Raw genomic sequence first — 22,062 nt, 5'->3', positions numbered from 1 at the left:
GTGTTAGTGGCAAGTTAATGATGACAGAATTTTTATTTTTGGATGTATTTTCCCTTTAAATATCCAAAATGGATGCAGATCAATTCGAAAGAAATCTCTATTATCGGCCGATAACTAATATAGTACAAATATTTTGTGCATCCCTAGTTAGAAGTTTTCATTTGCTTAATTTATCAGTGTGATTGTTCAGAATTTGTCCTTAGAAAAAATACCATGACAAGCAGAATTGTAACCTATATAATACTAGGCCTACTTATCGTTATTGTTACTACAATTCACTTCTGATGTCGTACGGAATGAAAAGGGCAATTCCGTTTCATTTTATTACAACTTCATAGTTGTGATAACTCCAGTAACCATGGCATTTTGGCGAACACCATAGCAAACCACTGCGCACAAACCATTTTTCACAACCTGATGAACAGAGCTGTATCTCACAGGCCAGAGCGAGAGCATTTCCTCTCAGACGTATTGTCCAGTGCTGTGGGAGGCTTGAGTGACCCGTGTGGCAGCCGTCTCATTGGATCGTGGTTGTCATGGGGATGTGCCTTGGCGGAGGTGCTAGTGGATGGAGTGATTTTTTGCTTTGAGCAGGTGCTCAGCATCTTCCCAAAGCTCTGAAAGGAACGGCACATCCCTCATTAGACATTCAGAATCTAATTACACGTATCTTCGTCCTCATCAAGCCAGCTATCTTTTTTCTCATAAAATCTCCAGAATCATCTACATCTCCACTGCCACATCAACAAAAAAGAGGTGGGGGGGGGGGGACTTGATGGTGGCAGTCTTTGATCTGATAGAAGACCCCTGCAGGGATAGAAGCCTGGGCTGGTGCCAGAACCCCTCTTGGCTGACAGTCTCCTCTGCTGGTTGGCAGCTTGAAGGCTTTGGTGATTAATTCTGCTGGGAGGATGAAAGCGGCTCTAGCCAGCGGCTCCCTGCCTCAGAAGGCCATGGACAGGGTCTGAGCCCAGCCAGGCCCAGCGCGGACCAGACCAGCCGTGCGTTTCCCTGTCTGGCCAGCTGCCCGCCCGCCCGCCTGCTGCCTCAGGACCAACCGCGGCAGGTGATGGACCAGGGAGAGTGATGGAGAGGGATAAAGGAGGAGTGGAGGGGGAGGGTGGAAGACACTCTGATCCATATTGAACAAGCTTTTCTTTTTGTTTCTCCCCCCCTCTCTCTCTCTCTCTCTCTCTCTCTCTCTCTCTCTCTCTCTCTCTCTCTCTCTCTCTCTCTCTCTCTCTCTCTCTCTCTCTCTCATGCACACAGTTTTATTAGCCAGCATCTTTTATGTTGTGCCGCTATGCCATGATAATCCCCTGAGACTGTGCAGCACCCTGTTTCAAACAGTATGTAAGGCACCGCTGACAGCCACAATGCACCAGTGCAGCGAGCCCTGGAGAGAAGCAGAGAAAGAGAGCGGATTTGTGACAGATGTGTAAAAAGAAATGCATCTGTATTGGTCCGCTAACCCCGTGCACTTTTTTAATATCTTCACCTGGAGTTATAGTGTGGTTGATGTCTGGACTCATTACAGCGCATTGTGTCTTGTGCATGAATACTCCGCCTTCACAGGAAAGGCCAAAAACCGGCCGAACAGCTGGGGTAGTTGTATGCATGTGTGCAGATTTCAGCTGCGCTTGCAATAAAATGCTAGGAAACACATGTGCGCTCATTTGTTTGTGTGTAACCTTGATTTAAACAGAGTTGGCTAAGCTTTTTTTGAAAACGTAGTTATCTACACTCCGTTCAAATGTTTTGGGGTCTGTAAGATATTTTTTTTTTTTTAAGAAATGAATTCTTATTCGCAAAAAATGTGTTAAACTTGATCAAAAGTGACAGTAAAGACATTCATACTGTTACAAAGTGCTGTAAAAATTGCTGTTTTTATTCATCGAAGAATCCTGAAAAAACAAAACAAATCATGGACCATATAAATATTTCAGTCATGACAACTTTCTGGATAGTTTATAAAATATTGTATTAATGTATATGGAATATAATGTACATAAGTTTGGTCTTGTCGGACTAGATCTGCTAGCAGAACCTGATTTCAACAAGTGCAACATGTTCCTGGATCATTATCTTTGTTGATCCTGAAACAACATTCCAATCAACCAGGTTTAGAGTTTGTCAAGTTTAGGCTTACAAACAGGGTTAGTTGCTTCTACATCAGTGTTATTCACCAATCATCTCCCTCTGATTTAAAGGATAACTTGTAGGTAGGGTTAGGTTTAGGGGTTGTGAGTATTCAATAAGCGGCACAACTGCTTTCAACATTATTATTAATAAGAAATGTTATTTGAGCACTACATTTCTGAAGGATTATGTGACACTGAAGACTGAAGTAACAGCTTTTGAAAATTCACCTTTGCCATCACAGGAATAAACTACAGTTTTAAATATGTGAAAATAGTAAGTTGAAATGTTTCACAATATCACTGTTTTTACCATAATTTGGATCAAATAAATGCAGCCTTAGTGAGCAGAAGAGACTTACAAAAACATGAAAACCATTTACTGACCCCAAACTTATACTGTACACTGTACGGTTAGGGGCAATATAGGGGCATTAACTATGTGATGACCATTTTCTTCAATCTAAATTAAAGTGACAATATTAATATGAACAAATAGCTACATTTAGACAAAGAAAATAAACTAGAATACACTCCAATTTACATGGCAGGGTTGAAAATATAGTCATAGACGACAGCATTTAACTGAATAGATCACTATAGAAATGTAGTAACTTCTTAACTAATGTCAAACTGTATCCAAGCATATAGGATTCAAAAGATACATAGACACAAATGAGACCCTGGCTCTGTTTAATCCATTTAGCTAATCATTTGATCTAACTTTAGAACTAGGCCCTTTTGACCAGTTCATCCCTTGAATTTCTTGCATGTAATGATGCTTTACAAAATTACACAAATCTTTATGCACTACTATTGAACTTTCTTTTGGACGCACACACACACACACACACACACACACACACACACACACACACACACACACACACACACACACACACACACACACACACACACACACACACACACACACACACAGCAGTTAAAGGAAGTGTCTAGAGCACTGCAGTTGAATTGTAAAGGGACCTTTATAACCTCTGACCCAGTAACAGTATAAAATTGCACATGAGAGAAAGACTACTGATCTGAATCAATGCATGCCATTTTACATGCCGCCTTATTAACCTTGTGTTTATTTCTAGGGTAGTGAATTCTTCCATTTGAGCTGTCTGCCTATTATACACAGATTTCAATGAAACGTGTAACCCACTGCTGATTATTAATCTTCTTACTACCAGATTATCACTGGAAAACCGTTATGAACAGAAGCTTATTTCAGATGTTTTTAATCTTTAATTAGAATTTCCGGTTTTGAGACAATTAATACATAATAGTCTTCATATTTCATAATCAGCCAGTCAGGCCTAAAGAAGCCTTACGTGTAATTAGATTGATTTAGCCTACAAACTGATCAGACAATGAGAGTTTTGAGGGGATGAATTTAAAAACTTCTTTTTCAGAGAAAGTTTCAGGAGGTAACACTATTTTACAGTGTCCTTATTGTTACATATGTTGCATTTACTTACTGTAGTAATAACAGTAAATTATGCATAATTGCATGCAACTAACCCTAAACCAAACCGTATTCCTGGCTGTAACCCTATAGTAAGTACATTTTTATTATTATTAAAGCTATAGCTAAATAATGTCTAAAGTGGACTGTCGAAATAAAATGTAAACAATGTATTTATTTATTTATTTTGCTTTAATATTCTTTGTTTAATTATCTTTACCCGTTAGTAAGTAATATTGAATAGGCTGTACTTTCATTTTCATTTGTGTAAATTAAATATGGCATCTGCTCTCACATACTGTGGTCTTTTGGTTTACATTACAGTGCTTTGGTATGGTTATGTATGTGTTTATGAGCGTTAGGTCCACCTGGACTATGTCACTCTGTATTTATGAGGTGGTGGGTCAGACAGAGTGACTGTATACCACCTTTCCTCTTTGTGTGTGTGTGTAATACAGGTCTGAGGTGCACAGTCTAGTTATGGCTCTTGTTAAGGTCCAGTGAGCAGCCAGGGCAGCACAGCCTGGTCTCGAGTCGAGTGTGTGTTACTCTCCCACCCTTCCCCAGGAATATCCCTCGCTCTGCAAAAAGGAAATACCAGATTAAAGCTACATTACTCCGAGACCGGTTTTCATGCTAGCTGCCCGCCTCCGTCTGTTCCTTGCGCTTTCTTTTCCACACTCCCTCCATCTTCAGTTTCCATTGTGTTTTTTTGTCTTTTTTGTCCCCATAGACACCCCCTTGTTTTCTCTTTTGGCCTTTTTCTGCCCTCGTTCTTTCCTTCTAGTTTTTCCCCCCTCACCCTGTGTATGATTCTCTCTCTCCGACTCTCTTTTCTCTCTCTCACACATATCCTCTCCTGAGTGTAACATTGTTGGCAGTCTGTGAGAGAGGCAGCAGCCAGGGCTGTAAGCATATCCTGTGGGAGATCAGTTTTCAGCTGTGTGTTTGCGTATGTGTGTGTATGCGTGCCACCGTTGAGCTTTCTCTCTCTCTCTCTCTCTCTCTTTGTGGGGCGATGGGGAGTTTTTTCACCTGCTGTAGGGACAGACTCCCAGGTCTTAGAGAGGGCTTTACAGTGGGCGTGAAGAATGCTGCTAATGTTTCTATGCGCAGCTTGGCTTTAGCCATCTTCTCTCAATGTCCTGCCTGTGCTGAGTCCATACGGCCCCCCGCACACACACACACACACACACACACACAGCCACGGGGCCTGTCAATGATTAATAGCTTCTCCCTGAGTGGCATCTTGGGAGGCCCTGAGAGAGAAAAAGGCAAAACAAGAGCTCGGTTTTCCCCTCGGCTCTCCTCTCTTCCTCTTCTGAGAGAGTATTCACTCTCAATCCACTCCAGAAAGCTAGATTTAAAAGAAGATGAGGACATTATGTGTGTATATGATCTGGAGAAATCCAGAAATCCTTAAATACAAAGGGGTCCAAAAGCTTGAGCACATTATCTGGGGTTTAAAGTCTAAATTAATGTTTAAAATTTAATTTAATTTGAACTGAATATTTTTTATGCTTTTAAATATTATTTTAAATTCAGCAATGCACAATAAAAACAGTTTAAATTCTGGGAAATTTGAATTGTTTTTATTTTATTTTTTATTTTTATGCTTTTAAGTATTATTTCTAATCAAAATAGAAGTACTTTCTGAACATTGTTAACTTGATAATGCTTTTTCTGTTATTTTATCTTGTTCTTTTTTATTGTTATGCCCTTAAATACTATTTGTAAAGAAAAAGAATGGAAAAAAGAAGCACTTACCCTAGTGGTCTCAGTCGTTTGGATTCCACTGTTTGATTTCACTGTCTGGTCATACAGCAGTTGCAGTCCAAACCAAAGTCAAGAGTCTTATTTTCAGAGTCAGGTCATAATGAACTCAACAACTCTGACATTTTCTGTATTCAAATTAATTAACCAATCATACCATTGATTAGCTCTACCAAACTTGGATGTCTTTTTTTCCAAGTAATAAACAAACATTGTTAAGTTGTTTTGATTGATACTGTGAAGCAGCTTTGATACAATCTGTATTGTGAAAAGCGCTATATAAATATATTTGACTTGACTTGACTTGACTATTTCATCAGGTCCAAAGCGCTGCGTAATGCATTCGGAGACATGAAAGAGTCTTTCATGCTTTTATGCAAGTTTTATCAAGGCTGAAGCACCAGGGCTTTTCAAGTCGCCCATGAGCCTCTATGCAAAAATAAGTTGATAATGATAGTGTAATTCCCATCTCAATATGGTGTAAAGTGACTCTGTGAATACCCTTGATGATGTGTTGACAGCACATGAATTGTATCAGAATTGTACTGGCTGACAGCCAATTTGATTATGGTGATATAATAATGAGCATTGAAGCGTAATGAATGTCCTCTACATTGAGTTTTTTCATTTGCTGAGTAGGTGAAAACCAGCATGTATCACAGTAAATAATTATCCACCAGGAATGAAAAGATACTTAATGGAGTTTATGGTTATGTAGCAAATTTGTCTCCTTAAATTCCTTGGGAGGTATAAAAAGTGTTTTAAACAAACAGTATAAAATTTGACAAACAATATAAAGCTGATTGCCCACCAAAAAAACTAAAAAAAACACAATCATCATGTTTTCAGGCCATTTCAAGTTTGATTTTGACGTGACATAGAGTTGCTTACTTAATTTTTAATAAGTCCTTTCATTAATGCCATCATTTTTTTCATTCAGACTGATTCGCAAACACGCACAAAAACAAGAGGTGGGATTTATTTCACAATCCAATCATTAGCAGTCATATACAATCATAATGCGATGGAGGCATTGCCTCCTCTCATGTGACCTTCCCCCATTCATTCTCAAGTACCCCCCACTGAAACCCACCGCAAGCTTTAGGGGGTCTGTTAAAAGTCAATGGGCTCAGGAGAGGCAAGAGAGTCGGGGACTCCTGCTGTAACTTCACCCGCCGGTGTCGCAGTTGGACAGTTACTTTAGAAAAGCGAGAGATTTATATACTTAACGTCACATTTTGCAATATTTGTGTTGTTTTTATTTATATAATATGGATTATTTTTTGCCTCCCTTGCCCCCTCAGTGGAAACGCCCCTGGTCTGATTTTTTCATCGCAGATTTTGAGCACAGTTTAAGACGTCAGTCTTTTCCTCGGGGGAACTGTTATTTTGCTTTGAAAACATTTTAAGAAGCATGGGATCCAGCCCACAGATTTTTATTGTGGTTGAATTGTTATGGCATAAGTAAATAGAGCTAAGCAGAGGGGTCTGCGGTCAAAGGTGAAGAGAAGACAAGAGGCCCCAGGATTGGGAGAGTTCAGCCAAGTCTCCATCTGTAAGAGCAGTCCGAGACTAGGTGGAGGAGGGACGGAGAGAGAGAGGGAAGGGTGGAGGAGTGGGGCCAGGAGGTGAAAGCCGAGCTGGAATTTGTGCGGTATGCAGAGAATGATGGGATTTTTCCTGCTGGGCGGCTGAGAGCTGCTGCACTGCTGTGCATTGACCAGCACACACACACTCACACAAAGAACTTAAAACTCACACTCATACCTCACACAAACTCTCTCAATCTCTCGCCCCTGCCTCTTATTCTCTCTCTCTCTCTCTCTCTCTCTCTCTCTCTCTCTCTCTCTCTCTCTCTCTCGCTCTCTCTCTCACTCTCTCACTCTTTCACACAAACACACACACACACCCGTGTTTCAACTTCAAACACATGCTTTTCACATTTGTTTAATTAATATGTCAGTGGACATAGGTGCATCACAGGAGAATTCTGTCATTTTTTTCTCTCAAATATTTGTACATTTTTACAGCATAACTCAAATTATGTATTGTTTTATGATGTTGAGTGGTCAGCTCCTTTGTCTTGGCATGGCTGTTTCCTAAATTTACGCAGCTAAAACACTTTTTTTTTTTACCAAGGTTGTCTCCTTGGTAACCAACTTACCATTGAAAAAACTTTATCAGAGGCAAAATTTGTGATTGTTGAAATTGCAGTTTTTGGAAGTCATCTTTAAAAAAAGAAAGAAAAGAAACTGATTTTTAATAAAGATTTAAATGGTTTAATTATTTCACTCTTTGTTTAGATTATCATAGTTATAGTTTTATTATATTTTTTTTTTTGGAATAATTTCCCATAGTTCAAGACTGAAAATGAAATTAAAATGTAATTTAAAAAAAAATAAAAAAAATCATTGGAAAAAGTTTCCATGAATGTGACTTTTTCTCATTGAAAAAAGAAAAAGCTAAAATCTGTTGCAATAAAAATCAACCGAGACATTAATGTGCTTGCAGAAACACCCACACTCTCTCAAAAGAAGTGTAGGCTACATCTCCAAAAATCTGCTTTTTTTTTTTTTTGTATTGTATTCCTGTCTGTATTGTCCTTCTCCTAACTTTTTCTCTCTCCCTTTCAGCGATCATACGATCTAATATCCATGCTTTTTTTTCCTTCTCAATGACAAAAATACCCACACTCTTGTCCTTTGTTCTCCTGTCTCAGTATCTATCGGTTTGTTTTTTTCCCCTCTGGCTCTCTCCCTCTCTTTCACAGTCTCTCTCACTGGCTCCACCCCCCCCCCCCCCCCCCCCCCCCCTCTCTCTCTCTCTCTCTCTCTCTCTCTCTCTCTCTCTTCTGAGCCACCTCCTCTGCTCCGGCTGCTGGCACGCCTCCAGTTCCTGACAGTCACAAGATTGTTATTTCATTTATTTAGTCTTTTTCCCCCTCATATTTTCTCTCTGCTGTGTCTTTGTAAATATGTGCTATTGTTCAGAATGACCTAATCGGTCATGAGCTGTTCTTGGAGAGAACAGTTTCATTTTAGTTACACAAAGTTGGAGAATTTAATTTATTGGGGATCATGAGGTTTTTATTTTCCTTCTAGTTTGGTAGGCACAGTTATAAAAATGTTGAAAAATTGGAATCTTTCTTTTTCACTCATGGCCAAGGTAAAAGATGTATATAAAAATAATGAAATAATGTCCGCAGTCATTTGCACTGTTCCAAATCATAGTGCACAGAGGCAGCATTTTAAAGACGCTATAGTATGCCCTTTTACAAAGATTATTTTTCACATATTTTACATTGCTGCAGCACCTCTCTTCCCTGTCTGTCAGTAACAATCTGTTTAGTTCCTGTCTCTATGAAGCCCCTCCTTCAGAAAAGCACAGTGTGCTCTGATTGGTCAACTGTACCAGTGTGCTGTGATTGGTCAAAAGTGTGTTAGGGAATTGTCAAGGCACTTACCATAACCACGAGATTCAACAACTAATGCAACTCAACCAGGTCTCGCCCTTTTTTTGTGGGGGAATATGCCTTGGGAGGGAATTATTTAATGTGTAATATTGTGACGTGTTTGTACCCAGAAGAAATCTCAAGACTACAATGGAGGCGTTTCAGGGAGTTCAGAAACAGTGTGCTCTGAAAAAGAAAATAACTCCCTTTGGAGTTATTTGCAGAATTTGCAAATGTTTTTCATGCTCAACCAGCAACGCACTAAAGAAAGTTGAAAATGTAAAAAAATACCTCTTAGGCATGGTATCTTAAAAAGTCTCGAAGTCTCTCTAAAAGGCTGGTAACTTGTTTTCAAATATACTTTTGGCAAATAAAACGTATCTTCAGATATATCCTTCCCAGAAAGGATTATATAGATAGTAAAAATACATTATTTTACCCTATATTTTGTATTCGTTACAGAGCATTTATAGCATACAAAGTTGTTGCCTATGTACAGTGTTACAAATCAGTTAGGGTGCTGCCTATGTAGGCAATGATGCAGTTCACTAGGTTTTGGAACCAAGCTATTGCGTTTACATGCTTGAATACAACAACTGTACCAACATTGTTTACTTTATTTTCTTAGTTCTCTTTCCCTCTCTTGTTCTCCCTCTTTTTAATTCCCCTGGTTTTCCGGACAGGTCATATATTATGGTACGGGAGCCGTTTTTGTTCATTCTTTTGTCTGAGGCAACTTTTGAGAAATTCCTGACTTGACTCTAGACCCCTCCACCCACCACCCACCTCGCCTCCTTGAATGAGAAACTGTCAGTTTAATTGGCTGTGATCTTGTATGCAAAGCTGCTTTCACTTATTGCACTCAGGTCTTATCCTTTAAATATGGATAAGATGATTTGAAGGAGTAAAAGCACAGGGTCCTCTGCCGCCTGTATGCTTTGAATTAAAGCCAGACACACTGGGGTTTGTCCCATATGATTTTTTTTTCTCTCAAACCGTGATATATATATTTTTCCTCCTTCTGGTGCAGGAGATTTCCACTTATTAAAAATTCTGCTCTGTCTGAAAGTCCCTGTCCGTCTCTCCAAAAGTCTGTAAAGCATATCAGCGGGCAGAATATTGCAGGAGTCGGAGATGGGGAGCAGTGAAGTGGCAAGGCCTTTTCAGAATCACTTAACGCTCATAAACAAAACACATCTGCAACAAAATCTGCAATCATGTCAGCTCTAATCCTCAGAGACAAATCCATTTTAGAGAGGCATAAGACAAGAAACAAGGTACAAAGAGAATGGGACGGCAGGAGATACTGTGTTTGGTTACATTCATGGAGGAACTCTTTGTGTGTATTAGTTCATGCATAAAAATGTAATTCACAACCCATTATATTTCCGTAATTTAACATGTTTCCAGTTTTGTTAATTAAAATAAAGTTATAAATAGTATAAAATAAAAATTTAAATATAAATATTTTAAAAATAAAATATAAATAGTAGTAAAAGCTTCAACTTAAAGGGATAGTTCATCCAAAAATGAAAATCAACTTGATGGCAAAAAGGCATTTTGATTTCATGTGTTTTAAGTGGTCTGATGTATGTTGAATACCTTTAGTACAGCGACTCAACTGTAGGAAGAGAAATCAAGGCAGAGAGTTGTCGAGGGGCCGGTGTGTGAATTCCCCTCCTGGCCTGGGTTTAATTGAAGTCTTGTGTCATCGCCGTAGTAACACGAGCAGGTAGATGTTGCTGAAGTGTATTAACATTGGTTCCCTAATAGGGTCAGTGTAGAGCAACCTTTTTTCTCTCCTTGTTTCCTCTAGAGTGTTTCTCTGGCTTCATCTCAGACTCCATCCATCCAAACACCCTTACAGGTTCGTAAATATGGCTGTGCATATTTACAAATTTGAGTTGTTTTCTATTTAGCCACTCAGATGTGGAGATCTCGTGTGGAGCAAAACAAGAAGATTATAATGAAAAGTATTGGCTGTGTATATCCTCCTCTCGCCTTCCCAATGCCATGGAGTATGTAACAACATTAATCATACCTATCTAAAATCAGGGGCTCTGATACACTCTCAGATAGAAATGCAATCCAGGGCCTGGAATGGGCTGATAAACATCAGCACAAGACTGAGTTTCCAATTCCTGCCTCAGAATAGACCCTGGGCTGAAATAAGAGGGAGGAAGAGGGAGATTGAAATGTGGGGGGAGAGAGAGCACTCTCCGGCCCTGTGGCTGTCAGAGTGAATGAACCATGTGACAGGACATGTCGTGTTGAGTGACAAAGCAAAAAAAAGAGAGTGAGAGAAGTGGCAGCACAAAAGTAAAACACTATCCACAGTTTCCCAGCATCCAGACTCAGCTCAGAGAGAGAAAGAGAGAGAAACAGGAAGGGGGGGAGGAAAAACAGTTTCATTAGAGTGTGTGTGTGTGTGTGTGAGAAAAGTAAAAAGCTGTCATCATTTACTCACCCTCATGCCATTTTAAACCGTTCGCTGGGCCTGGTAACAATAAAAGCTGATTTTGGACTAACACGGACGTTTTCAGTTCTGAAACTTTCAGGATATTCTTATAATATGATGACCTCTTATATGTCTTATGTGTCAAAACCTCAAGGAAAGTTTGATTTCTCAGTCCATGACCCCTTTAATAATTGATTATCTTTACAATGTAACTGAATCAACACCGACCGGACATCAGCTGAACAATGACACTATTTTCTTTTAGAGCTAGAGAACTACCCGGTTTAAAATCCCCTATTCTTTGGGGAATCCAAAATTGTTTTTCTATGGCATCGCTGCAAAAAAAGCCCTCTTTTGCTGTTTGTCCTATTCAGAGCTCGACAGAATCCTTGTCCATTTGCTTTCGTTGTTTTTGGATGCTCTTTTACATGCAATCTTCTAATTTTCTTCTTTTATTGGGTTGTGTAAATGACACAATTCACATTTTTAGTGAACTACCACTTTAAATGCGTAAAAGCGAGTGGGGAGTGCAAGAAACACTAGAGGAAGAATGTTGGTGGTTACAGTGTTAGAGAACAGGGTAGAGATGGCAGTAATGTAAAACGGTTGAAGATTTGGTGTGAGAGAGAGAGAGAGAGAGGGAGTGGATACATAACGAGGGGAGAGAGAGAGAGAGAGAGAGAGAGAGAGAGAGAGAGAGAGAGAGAGAGAGAGAGAGAGCGAGAGAGAGAGAGAGAGAGAGAGAGAAGGGAGAGAGAGAGAGAGACAGAGCGAGAGAGAGGGAGAGAACGAATGCTCTGCATACCGCATGGAGATAACGTCAGACACTTTATAAATTTCCCCGGCTGAGTCGGACCACTGCCTCGAGGCAGACACAAGCTGAGCTTCTCCATGTCACACTCAGAGCCTCTAAATCTCAGAAAGAGAGAGAGAGAGAGCATGGCATTTACAGTGGGCTGAGAGAAAAGTGATGGATGGTCAGTACAGAGTGAGAAGGTTTCGTCAGGAAAAAGGAAGGACAAAAAAAGAGAGGAAATGGGATGGAAAAATGGGCTCTGTTTTGCCCAATATGTTTGGTTTCATATCTCCCACAGCTTTTCAGCTCGGCCCAAATGGCCTAAAGCAATATATAATTATCTTTTAAAGCATTTATTTTAGGAACAGAAGTACCGCTTCTGATCTCTTTTCTAATTAAAGTCCCTCATAACAATCATCTTGAAATACAGTAATTTTGCTTTGTCATTACTCATATGCCGAGTGTCTTCTCTTGAGTATTCAGCTGTGAGGAAGTTAATACACCTTCAGTCAAAAAGTTATAGTAGTAACTTTATAGTAGTGAACTGTCCCTTTAAGATCAACCATTACAACATTTTATCTTTAATTCTGTGTATACCCACCTCTAACTGCTCCGGACACTTCATGTCAACAGTTCAATCTATATGTTCTTTTGAAAAGCAGAAACAATGGTTGCTGACACTAGTTTAAACTTACTCGCTGTGCTGGTGGGCCTGGAGCATGTAGCCCTGTGGGTGTGTGTGCGTTAATAAATAGCTAACTGCTAAAGCAGGATCTTAATATGACTCACTCATCTATACTGTATCCTGTTTTTAGTTATACTTTTACCACCACTTGAAGTCTGCTGTCCATTTTAGTAACAGTTTTACTGCTGTTCTTGTGCTCAGATAGATAGATAGACAGACAGACAGACAGACAGACAGACAGAAAGACAGACAGACAGACAGACAGACAGATAGATCCTTCCTTATGTTCCTTCTCCCCTACACTCTCCTGTTTGTGCACTTGAGCTGGTATTGAGAGGTGGACTCAAGAGAGCCCGCACTAAACTTGATCAAACCGGTCTATTTGTCTTTAAAGCTCCCGAGACATGCTTCACTTCCTGTTGTGTAACACTGCCTTTTCTACATCTCTGACAGAGCCACGCAATACTCAGGGCCGAGAGAGAGAGAGAGCGAGAGAAAAGCAGCACAATTCTGTTGCTGCTCAACACATTCCACTTTGAATATGTGGCCCTTCCAGAATATTTCTTGCTTTCAAGATCTGAATGTTTGACAAACATTGAATTTGGTCTGGAATTGTAACAGAAGTTAGTATCGTCATTTTTGAAAGAAATAATTGACACAAATTTGAAGTATCATCATTTTGAGTATTGAGTAATGTCATGTTGACTAACGTCATGTTGAGTAATATCATTTTGAGTGACATTCATAGTTCAGTCCAGTTCATAATTTTAATGTTATGGCTTCAGAAGAAGTTGTTTGTGGAGTGATTTTGAAGTACACGGAGCTAAATTGAGATTTGTGGAATGAGATATCTTTAAAAAAAAAATATCTTTCAAATAAAGATCCCATTCATTCTTTTAAATGCCACAATGACTTTGTTTCTGTCATTCACTTAATGCATGTCATCAATCTGTGGTGTGGCGGTAAAGTCAAGTTTCTTGTAATGGCTATAGTGCCATGTTGGATCTCCTAGATTTATCTAATCCAGATTTTCTGGTCTTGTTGGCAGCATGTGGGTTTTTTCTACCTTGCTCAGGATACATCTTTATTCCATTTCAACCAATAACTTTGATCCGACTTCACTCTGAAAAAAACATCTGGCAAGCAACAAATTCCACTGGATTTACAAACCCATCAGACCTACAGTGCTTTATGTATATGTAATGCTTGAAAAAGTGTCTACCGTACCAAAACGTTATGGATGAACCTCTTAGATAATTCCAAATGCCACAGTGGTTTTAAAAATATATCCTCCTGTGGAGAGCAGCTCAGCTGGCTGTGTGGGGTCTCGACAGATGTGTCGGGCAGAGGCTGCTGTATTTCTGTGAAGAGGTTTTAGCTACAGTAGTGTGCGTCCCCCGTCATCCATCTCTCATCCACTTTCTTCCTTTTAGCATTCTCCCCCTCTCTCTCTCTTTCCATCGCTTCCCTCTTTGAGTGGATTCAGAGCCCCACACACAACACTCACGCCCTCTCTACCACCCACACTCTTGAGTAACAAATCTTCTCCCGTGCAGTCGGCTTGTAGCCCAGACACACACACAAACATGTACTCATCTATCAGCTTTTACCTTTTAAAGGTAGGGTAGGCAATTTTTTGTAGCGGCTAGAAATTGCAAGTTAGCTTTGAAAGCATGAGATCCCACCCTCCCTTCAGCACATCTCCAAAGCCACGCTTCCAAAACACATGAACGCGCACGGCACAGTCTGCAAAGCGTCACGAGATGAGACTGCGTTAAACTACCTCATGTCTTAAAGCACATAACATTACAATAATAATGAACGTAAACAACTTAAAGAGCGCTGCCTTTGCCACCTGACTGCTGCAGATTCATTTCGGCGTTGATAGTGTTGACATAGAAAAGCATAAATTTGACACCCCTCTGAACATAAATTCAATAATCACTCCGAGTATAACATCACAGGTTTCCATCTCTTCCAAATTACGGTAGTTATGGTGTGAACGGTTGTTTTGGTTCAGGAGGAACTATTAAAGGTGGTTGCGGTCCTCGGTGACTGATGTCTGTCTAACTCTGCATAGCATGAAACGTGCTGGTGACGTGTGATGTCTGCGCGAGCCTGGTGCGTGGAGGAATGAAAATAAGTTATCAGGCAGGTGGGACATCGTACATTCAGACCGAATGCAAAAATTGGACGAACATTTTATGGTCCTACACCTTTCACAGACGATACATATAAATACAGACCACTTAACTTGGTGATCGCTATCAGGATGTGAAGAGACTTTCAACCAGCATAACAAAAAAGTTTCTGAAACAAATCGCCTACCCTTTAAATTATAGAGCCAAGCCAAAGAAAATCAAAGAGGTTAAGAAATAAAAAAAATTCTTGTCTTACCCAATTTTGTATATTTGCAAGCATCTCTTCCCTTTTACCTTCCTGTTTCCCAAGCATCTCTTCCTGTTTTACCTTCCTCTCTATCTCCTGCTGTGCCGTGAAAAGGTTTTTGTCATCTTAGCTTTTACTAAAATGTGTATTTTAGCACGTACTGATCAATCAGCAGCCTGGACGGGTGCTATGCATTTATTTTATTTTATTGTTTTACATTTTATAGCAGCTATTCAGTCAGAACGTATATTCTTGATCTTGACTGTCAAAAGGTGCGCCTGACAGTTTGAGGTCAAGGATTAACGCTAAAATGGGTGGTTTAGACACAACAATGCTTCCAATCACTGGTTGTCTTTTTTCCCCCATATAGTTTTTTGTTGTGTGGTGTGGTTTTCAGTCTCGCTCTCAAGTTTCTTTCATGCACAGACCTCCTGCCTCCAGAGTGCTGCCAGAGATCTGCATTTCACTGCATATGAAAGCAGATACGATCCAGAACATGTGGACCCGTCACCTAATACAATCAGAACAAAGGGGAAAACTGGTGCAACACAAGCCTGAGTCCCATTTTGTTCAGAGAAAAGAAAAGAAATGCCAAAGAGAGAGACAAATAGTCTAAGATAGTGAGTTTGTGTGTGTTTGTGTGTGTCTGAAAGGATAGAGCCTCCAAACACTCCCTAACAAGACTGAGACATGCACAAATCAGACATAGTTTTCCTTCATTTTCCTAAATTGTGCCTAGAATTTGGACCGTGTCTGTGGATTTTGTTCCTATAATAAGGGTCATCTTTGCAAATTTTGCAAATAAATCTCTGCATGTGTGTGAAGAGTGGGGCGAGAGGGCGACAGATTGGGTCTCCTGGCTCTGGCCCCTCTGTACTCACACTTCCAGCAAGGTCACATGACACCAGTCAAACTCTGTCACAACCTCACTGGGGGAGAGCTGGCAACAACAAACCAGAGCAAGCCTAGACGATACACACACACATGAATCGCCTTCACTCACAAACCTACCTTTTCATCTGGCTTCTTCAAAAAAAGCTTTTGACATACAGTATGTGCAGTAAACCAGTTGTCTGCTTGTAAAAATACCATATGGCCATCATCCAGCCCGCAGTGTGAAAAGACCGCTGTGGATTAGTTTTAATGAGAGCTATGACTAAAACCTGACAGCCATGTGAGACAGTTAGCCATCATACGCACTTTCACCACAGAGTTAATTCCACTCTTTTTTTAAACCCAAACCCGTAAGTCACAAACTTTTGCATCAGAATTCACTAGCGGACTCGGCAGCCACAGAAAAATCTGTTTAACCACCAACACGTGACTCTACAGTTGTGCTTTATACGTAAATCCTGTTTCAAAATTGCGAGTTAGATTAAATTAAGCAATTTCAGTACAAATTAAGCTCAATTAATAGTATTTCTGGAATAATGTTGTTTTTCATCTTAAAAAAAATCTGAAATCTGGTTCACATGTTGGTAAATGTGGTCAATACAATGTTAAAATACTGTTTCAATATCATAGCAACAGACAAACAATATGCACTTAAACGTGATTTTGTTGTGGAGTTATATAGTTTTATTCCTGCATTGCCATTACAAAGCAATGCCACAAACCATAAACCAACTGTAAAATTTATTTAAACAGCTTTACAGCTCAAATGATACACAGATGTTGGTCCCACTTTATGTTAAGTGTATGTACAATGTACTAACTTTTAAATTAATCATTTAATACAATGCACTTATTGTGAACATGCACGTTTTTAAATTGTAATTATATATTTTTTAAAATACCTGCATGAAATTACAGCTGTAATTAATTTCTGTAATTATATATATTACACTGTTGACCCTTCCCTATTCCCTTAACTCACCTTAAACCTGCCCACCACCAAACCTGTCCCTAAACTTACCCGTATCTCTCCTCAATAGCAGAGAAAGTGTTTTGCAATACAATATGAACCACAATAAGTACATTTGTATCTAACATTAATTTTTAATGTAAAAACACAATGGCTAATATAAAGTGTGACCCATATTTTAAATGCAAGTGCTTTAGTAAATTTATAAACTATTATTGAGTACAAGTTTAGCTCAAGGTTGTCTGTTGCTTATATCATACATGGAGAGAAACGTCAATCTGCATTATTTTATCCTGTGCAGAATAAAGCAACAGATTGTTCTCTTCCCTGACATTTGTTCCTTGCATTTGGCCTTATCCAGTTGTTCTGTGAACGGATGCCACACAATGCCACACACATAGATGCAAAACTAAAGCACCTCTCGTGTGCCATGGTTGCTATCCGGTGCCAGTCTCCTGAAGTCAGACAGGGTTCTTGCACCGCACACTTTTTTTTACAGAGCAAAGTCAAACAGTGACTCACAAATTCCTGTCCATTTTCCAGCGATGTGGCAGACACAGCTTTCAATCACCTTTCCTCTAACACTGACTGCAACCAAATCAGATTTCCATCGTGATTTTGAAATGAAACAATAAGTGACTTTTAATTTTTTGATCTGTGCTTGATGTAGGCTGTCTGAGCATATCACATGGGCCTTCTAAAATGCCTGGAACTTTAGACAAGAGCAAAATACCCTTCAACCCCTCCACCCCCACCTTTCTGGAACCTTCTGAAACTTGAAAGCGTCTCACTGTAACCCAGAAACACCTTCAACCACAGGCGCTGGGAGAGCTATACAGGTTGCTGCTAATGTTCCAAGTGCTTTGTTAAAATTCCCAGCAGTAAAAACAGGCTGTATGTTTTTTTTTATTGTTTTTTATCCTAACATGTGTAGCCATGCCTGTTTTTCTGCTATGCTGGCTCGGTTCAGCAAAATCATACAATAGTGTAGTTTTTCTAACTTTAAGATGTATGTGAGCAAGACATCAGAATGTCTGACAAACATTTCCAGTTGTAAAAATGCAAGAAAAAATTGTAGCTCCAGGGAAAGAAAAAAAATCTATAAACTCAGCAAAGTTAGTCAAAGAGATGGCGGTAACCTTCAGAAGGGCTTAAATTCTCTCGCTCTCTCATCAAGCGCCCCCGTTTAAATCCTCCACCCCTCCGGACGGTGGAGGGGAGCAAAGACTAAAGCTTAAATGCTTTGAATGATGGTGAGGAATGTTTAAAAGTGTCTGTTTGAGGAAAGGGGGTGGGTTGAGGTTTTTTTTTTTTTCTTAGGGGGGAGGAAGACTCCCGTGGGACAAACCCCGTCTCTCAGATCTGGTATGCGTGACTGAGCAAGGAGAAGAATAAATCCTAGACCTGGCTTCTTAACCTAATAGGGAAACAATGGCAACTGTTGAGAACAGGATTTATAATATTTTGGTGGGTGAAAAATATCCAACGAATTAATATCAGATGCTTTTACAATATGTATATTATTGGACTGGATGGCCTCAATTGTAATAAAGGCAGCATTGCAGTTTTAACACCCTCACTAGCACAATTAAGGGAAGCATCCATTTTGTTGTGCTTCATAAATAATGGAACAAACATGCATGTATGCCTTTAACACACAAATCTCACTTCCATTCCGTCGCTCTCTAAAACGCTCAAATCCACTACATTGGCAATGAATCAAATAAACCCCTAACCCTATTATAGCACAATAATCCGCGGTACTGCCTAAACATCATGACATCTATAGCATCAAAAGGGCACACAACCACACTGAATGCATGAAGTATACCAAACTCGTAACGAAATTCCAAGTGGCTCTTTTATTTATATAAATATCAACTTTAATGTTTTTACTGTAAGAATATAAAACATTTTAATTTGGGATTCTTTTTACAAATACATTTACAGTACATTAGAACACAGTAGCTTCTCAGCAGGACTCAATACATGTTGCAGGTCGATACATCATGGTACATATATAGGCCTGACATGCATTTTGCGTGTTACCCTCCTCGCAACCATGTCTTTTATATGTAAAGTTGAATATTAATGTATTTAAAACAGACAGATTGTTTTATAACACGATGTTCCCTGTTTCAGCCCTGTGAAGAGGCAAACAAGGTGTCAGTGAATTGCAAACAGGGTTTTTTTCTTTTTCAGGGACAAAATTCACTTCAATTTGAAGTACAACGCTCTGAATCACAGCCATTAATTAATATCTGCTTACATAAGCATAAATACATCAGCAGAGGCAACCTCTTATTCAAAGCAGGAATTAAAGGCTTTCAGGCCTGTAAAATTGAGCAAAAACTAAAAGCGTTTGGAAATATAAAAGCTTTAGTGTACAAACCCAGTATTTTTGTCTGTCTTTGCATAAGGGCAGTTGACATATGTCCATGAACTTTTTTCCTTATTAATCATCTAGATTTGAGTATATAATTTGGAACAATAATTGAAAATGCGTATTTTGGGTCCTGGGACTGGTAACTAGCCTATTTGTTTCTCATTTTTAATCCAATTAATTTTAAATGATCCTATGGTGTGATAAATACTTTTTTTTTTAAAGTACAAAGACGGCTGTAGTCTCTCACAAAAAATTAGGAATTCAAATGTTTTAAGTTGAACTGTCAAATCACAGGACACTTGAAAAATGCTTGAAATTTGATATCAACTACCTACTCATAGACTTTTTTAGAAACCCTTTGCTTTTTGTTGGCTAGCTGAAGGAAGGAAAATAAAAAAGGTAGTCTGAATCCCTCCTGTCTTTCAGTCTTTTTTGCTTTCCTCAAGCCTAAGACGAGATAAAGGGGGAGGGAATTGTTTTTCTAGGCACAAATTTTCATTCTTGTTAAGAGTAACAATATAATGTAACATCTAACGAGGTAGCCAAAATATCGCGATACTTGGGGAGGAGGAGGTTTAATATTGCGATTTGTTAGGGAAAAAACAACTTTTGTGTGTGTGTTAATAGCAATAACTGACACATGTATCACATTCAGCATTTTAAGCCTCTTTTATGTACTTTGCTCTATTGAAATCCACCCATCCCCCTCCACCCAACTTCCCTCTCCCTCTCTCTCCCCAGAAACCCCCCAAGTTTCACCTCACTTTCTCACTTTCAGTCATCTGCCAAAGGCCCAGGTTCAAAACTTTAAGGCAGGGGAGCTGCGTGATCCTCTCTAGTCCCCTCTTAGTGATTTTCGTACATCCATACAGATCGATGCCGGTCAGTTGCGTCAAGTGGTCTGCGATCAGCTCCAGTCCTTTGTCTGTAATCCGCACGCACTGACCGATGTTGAGCGTCCTCAGCTCGTGCATTTGGCGCACCATCCTGTTGATGCCATCGTCACTGATGTGGCACGAGCACAGCGACAGAGACTTGAGCTGGTACAGGCCCTGCGCGATATAAGCCAGACTCTGGTCGCCTATCTTGTCGCAAAATGACACGTCGAGTCCGGAGAGTCTCAACGTGCCCATGGCGAGGTGCATGATGCCCGTGTCGCTGATGTTGTCGCACGAACGCAGATTAAGGCTCCACAGGCTCGTCATGTGAGAGAGGTGGATCATGCCAGCGTCCGAGATGCCCCCGCAGAAACTCAGGTTGAGCACTTTGAGCTTAGTCAGACCTTTTGATATATGCTTGAGGGACAAGTCCGTCAACTTTTGGCAGTCCTGCAAGGTCAGATATTCCAGGCTGAGGCAGCCCTCCGCCGCGCTCCGGGTCATGCCGGCCAAGTGCCCGATGCCCACGTCCGACACATGCCGGCAGCTCCTCAGATTAAGACTTTTGAGTCTGTGCAAACCCCACGCAATAAGCAACAAGCCCGTGTTCGTGATATTACTGCAGCCGCCCAGCTCCAACACCTCCAAGTTTTTCAGATACTGCGCTATTCTGCCCAAACTGGAATCCGTGATCTGCTTGCAAAGGCTCAGGTTGAGCACCCTCAGGGATGGGATCTCCTGCACGAACGCGTGCCCCAGGCCGTTATCCGTTAAGTTATAGCAGCCGCTCAGATTCAAGCTCTCGATGTTGGGCATCCCCTGGATCACGTAGCTGAGGCTGCGCCGCAGGCTGAGGATCTGCACCCGCCTGATGCCTCGCGCCTGGAGGCTGGGGAACAGGGACGGGTTCGCCCGCCTCAGATGCAGCTTGGCTTCAACCCCCCTCCACACGGACTTGTGGTAGGACGCGTCCCTCCACGCCGTGCACACTTGAGCCACTCTGCCTTTGTCCCTCACGTCCAAGTAGCTGAAAATCATGGCTAAAATCTCCGGGAAGAGACACGAGATGTGCGTCTCCATCTTCCACGCGCGCTCAAGAAAACAAACGGCGGCGAACCCCCACCAACGGTCACCGTCGCGTCTGGCAGTCCCCTTAGGAGGGGAAAAGGGCTTTTAGAAAGCTGCTCAAGCTTTTCTTTTCACATTTAACTGGGTTAATAGACAACTCTCCGTCCCGAGCGATCCTTTCAGTGGCGTAGGAAGGATTCAAATGCAAAAATGCCTCCCGAAAGACGCTTGATCCGATTCAGACCTAACGTTACAGTGAACGGGCGGTCAGACAGCGCTGCTGCCCGTTTGGCGCTTTGATAATAGTCTTCGCTCGACCCGAGGATCCAGACGGTCGTACATTTTCAAAAGATGTCTAAAACTGCCACAAACCTCGGGAGAAAATAAATTCAGTCTGCTATCAGATAAAAGAGTGAGGTTTCGTTTCGCGTTTCTGCTCCGCTCGCACTCATTGCCAAGCCGAGGGGCTTCCTGCTGCCTTTGTCTGATCTTTTCAAACTGACTTGGCAGGGCCGCCAGCACAGAGCGGCTGCGGGGGAGTCGCGCATATTTAAACCTGCTAAAACGGAGCAAATGTTTAAAAAGAGTCTAAAACTTATAAAAAGTCCACCGCATATGTTTGTAGTTATTGTCCTACTCCATGTGCTGTTTTTCTCTAAACTGTTATGAAAACAATTCGTGTTGTGTGAGTTTATCGCACCCC

General features: G+C 40.6%; 2 protein-coding genes across 2 annotated transcripts in view; one reads left to right on the top strand and one right to left on the bottom strand.

Annotated features, from left to right (window-relative positions):
- The window catches only part of wnt5b (wingless-type MMTV integration site family, member 5b), a 74,966-nt gene that overhangs the window by 25,329 nt on the left and 27,575 nt on the right, over positions 1-22,062 (top strand). The window lies entirely within an intron of this gene.
- fbxl14b (F-box and leucine-rich repeat protein 14b) lies at positions 18,871-21,861 on the bottom strand. Its single transcript, XM_077234950.1, has one exon. It carries the CDS (start codon positions 21,369-21,371, stop codon positions 20,169-20,171), a length of 1,203 nt encoding a protein of 400 aa, XP_077091065.1. The 5' UTR covers positions 21,372-21,861; the 3' UTR covers positions 18,871-20,168.

This window comes from Siphateles boraxobius, unplaced genomic scaffold (assembly GCF_051911475.1).
Source record: "Siphateles boraxobius isolate OS27281-9 unplaced genomic scaffold, OSU_SipBor_1 19, whole genome shotgun sequence".
NCBI lineage: Eukaryota > Metazoa > Chordata > Actinopteri > Cypriniformes > Leuciscidae > Siphateles > Siphateles boraxobius.
Note: the sequence above shows the minus strand (reverse complement) of the source record. Positions and strands in the feature narration are given on the sequence as shown.

What these genes read in the sequence shown, in the direction of transcription:
- fbxl14b (XM_077234950.1), bottom strand. Translation starts at nt 21,371, where the DNA reads ATGGAGACGCACATCTCGTGTCTCTTCCCGGAGATTTTAGCCATGATT.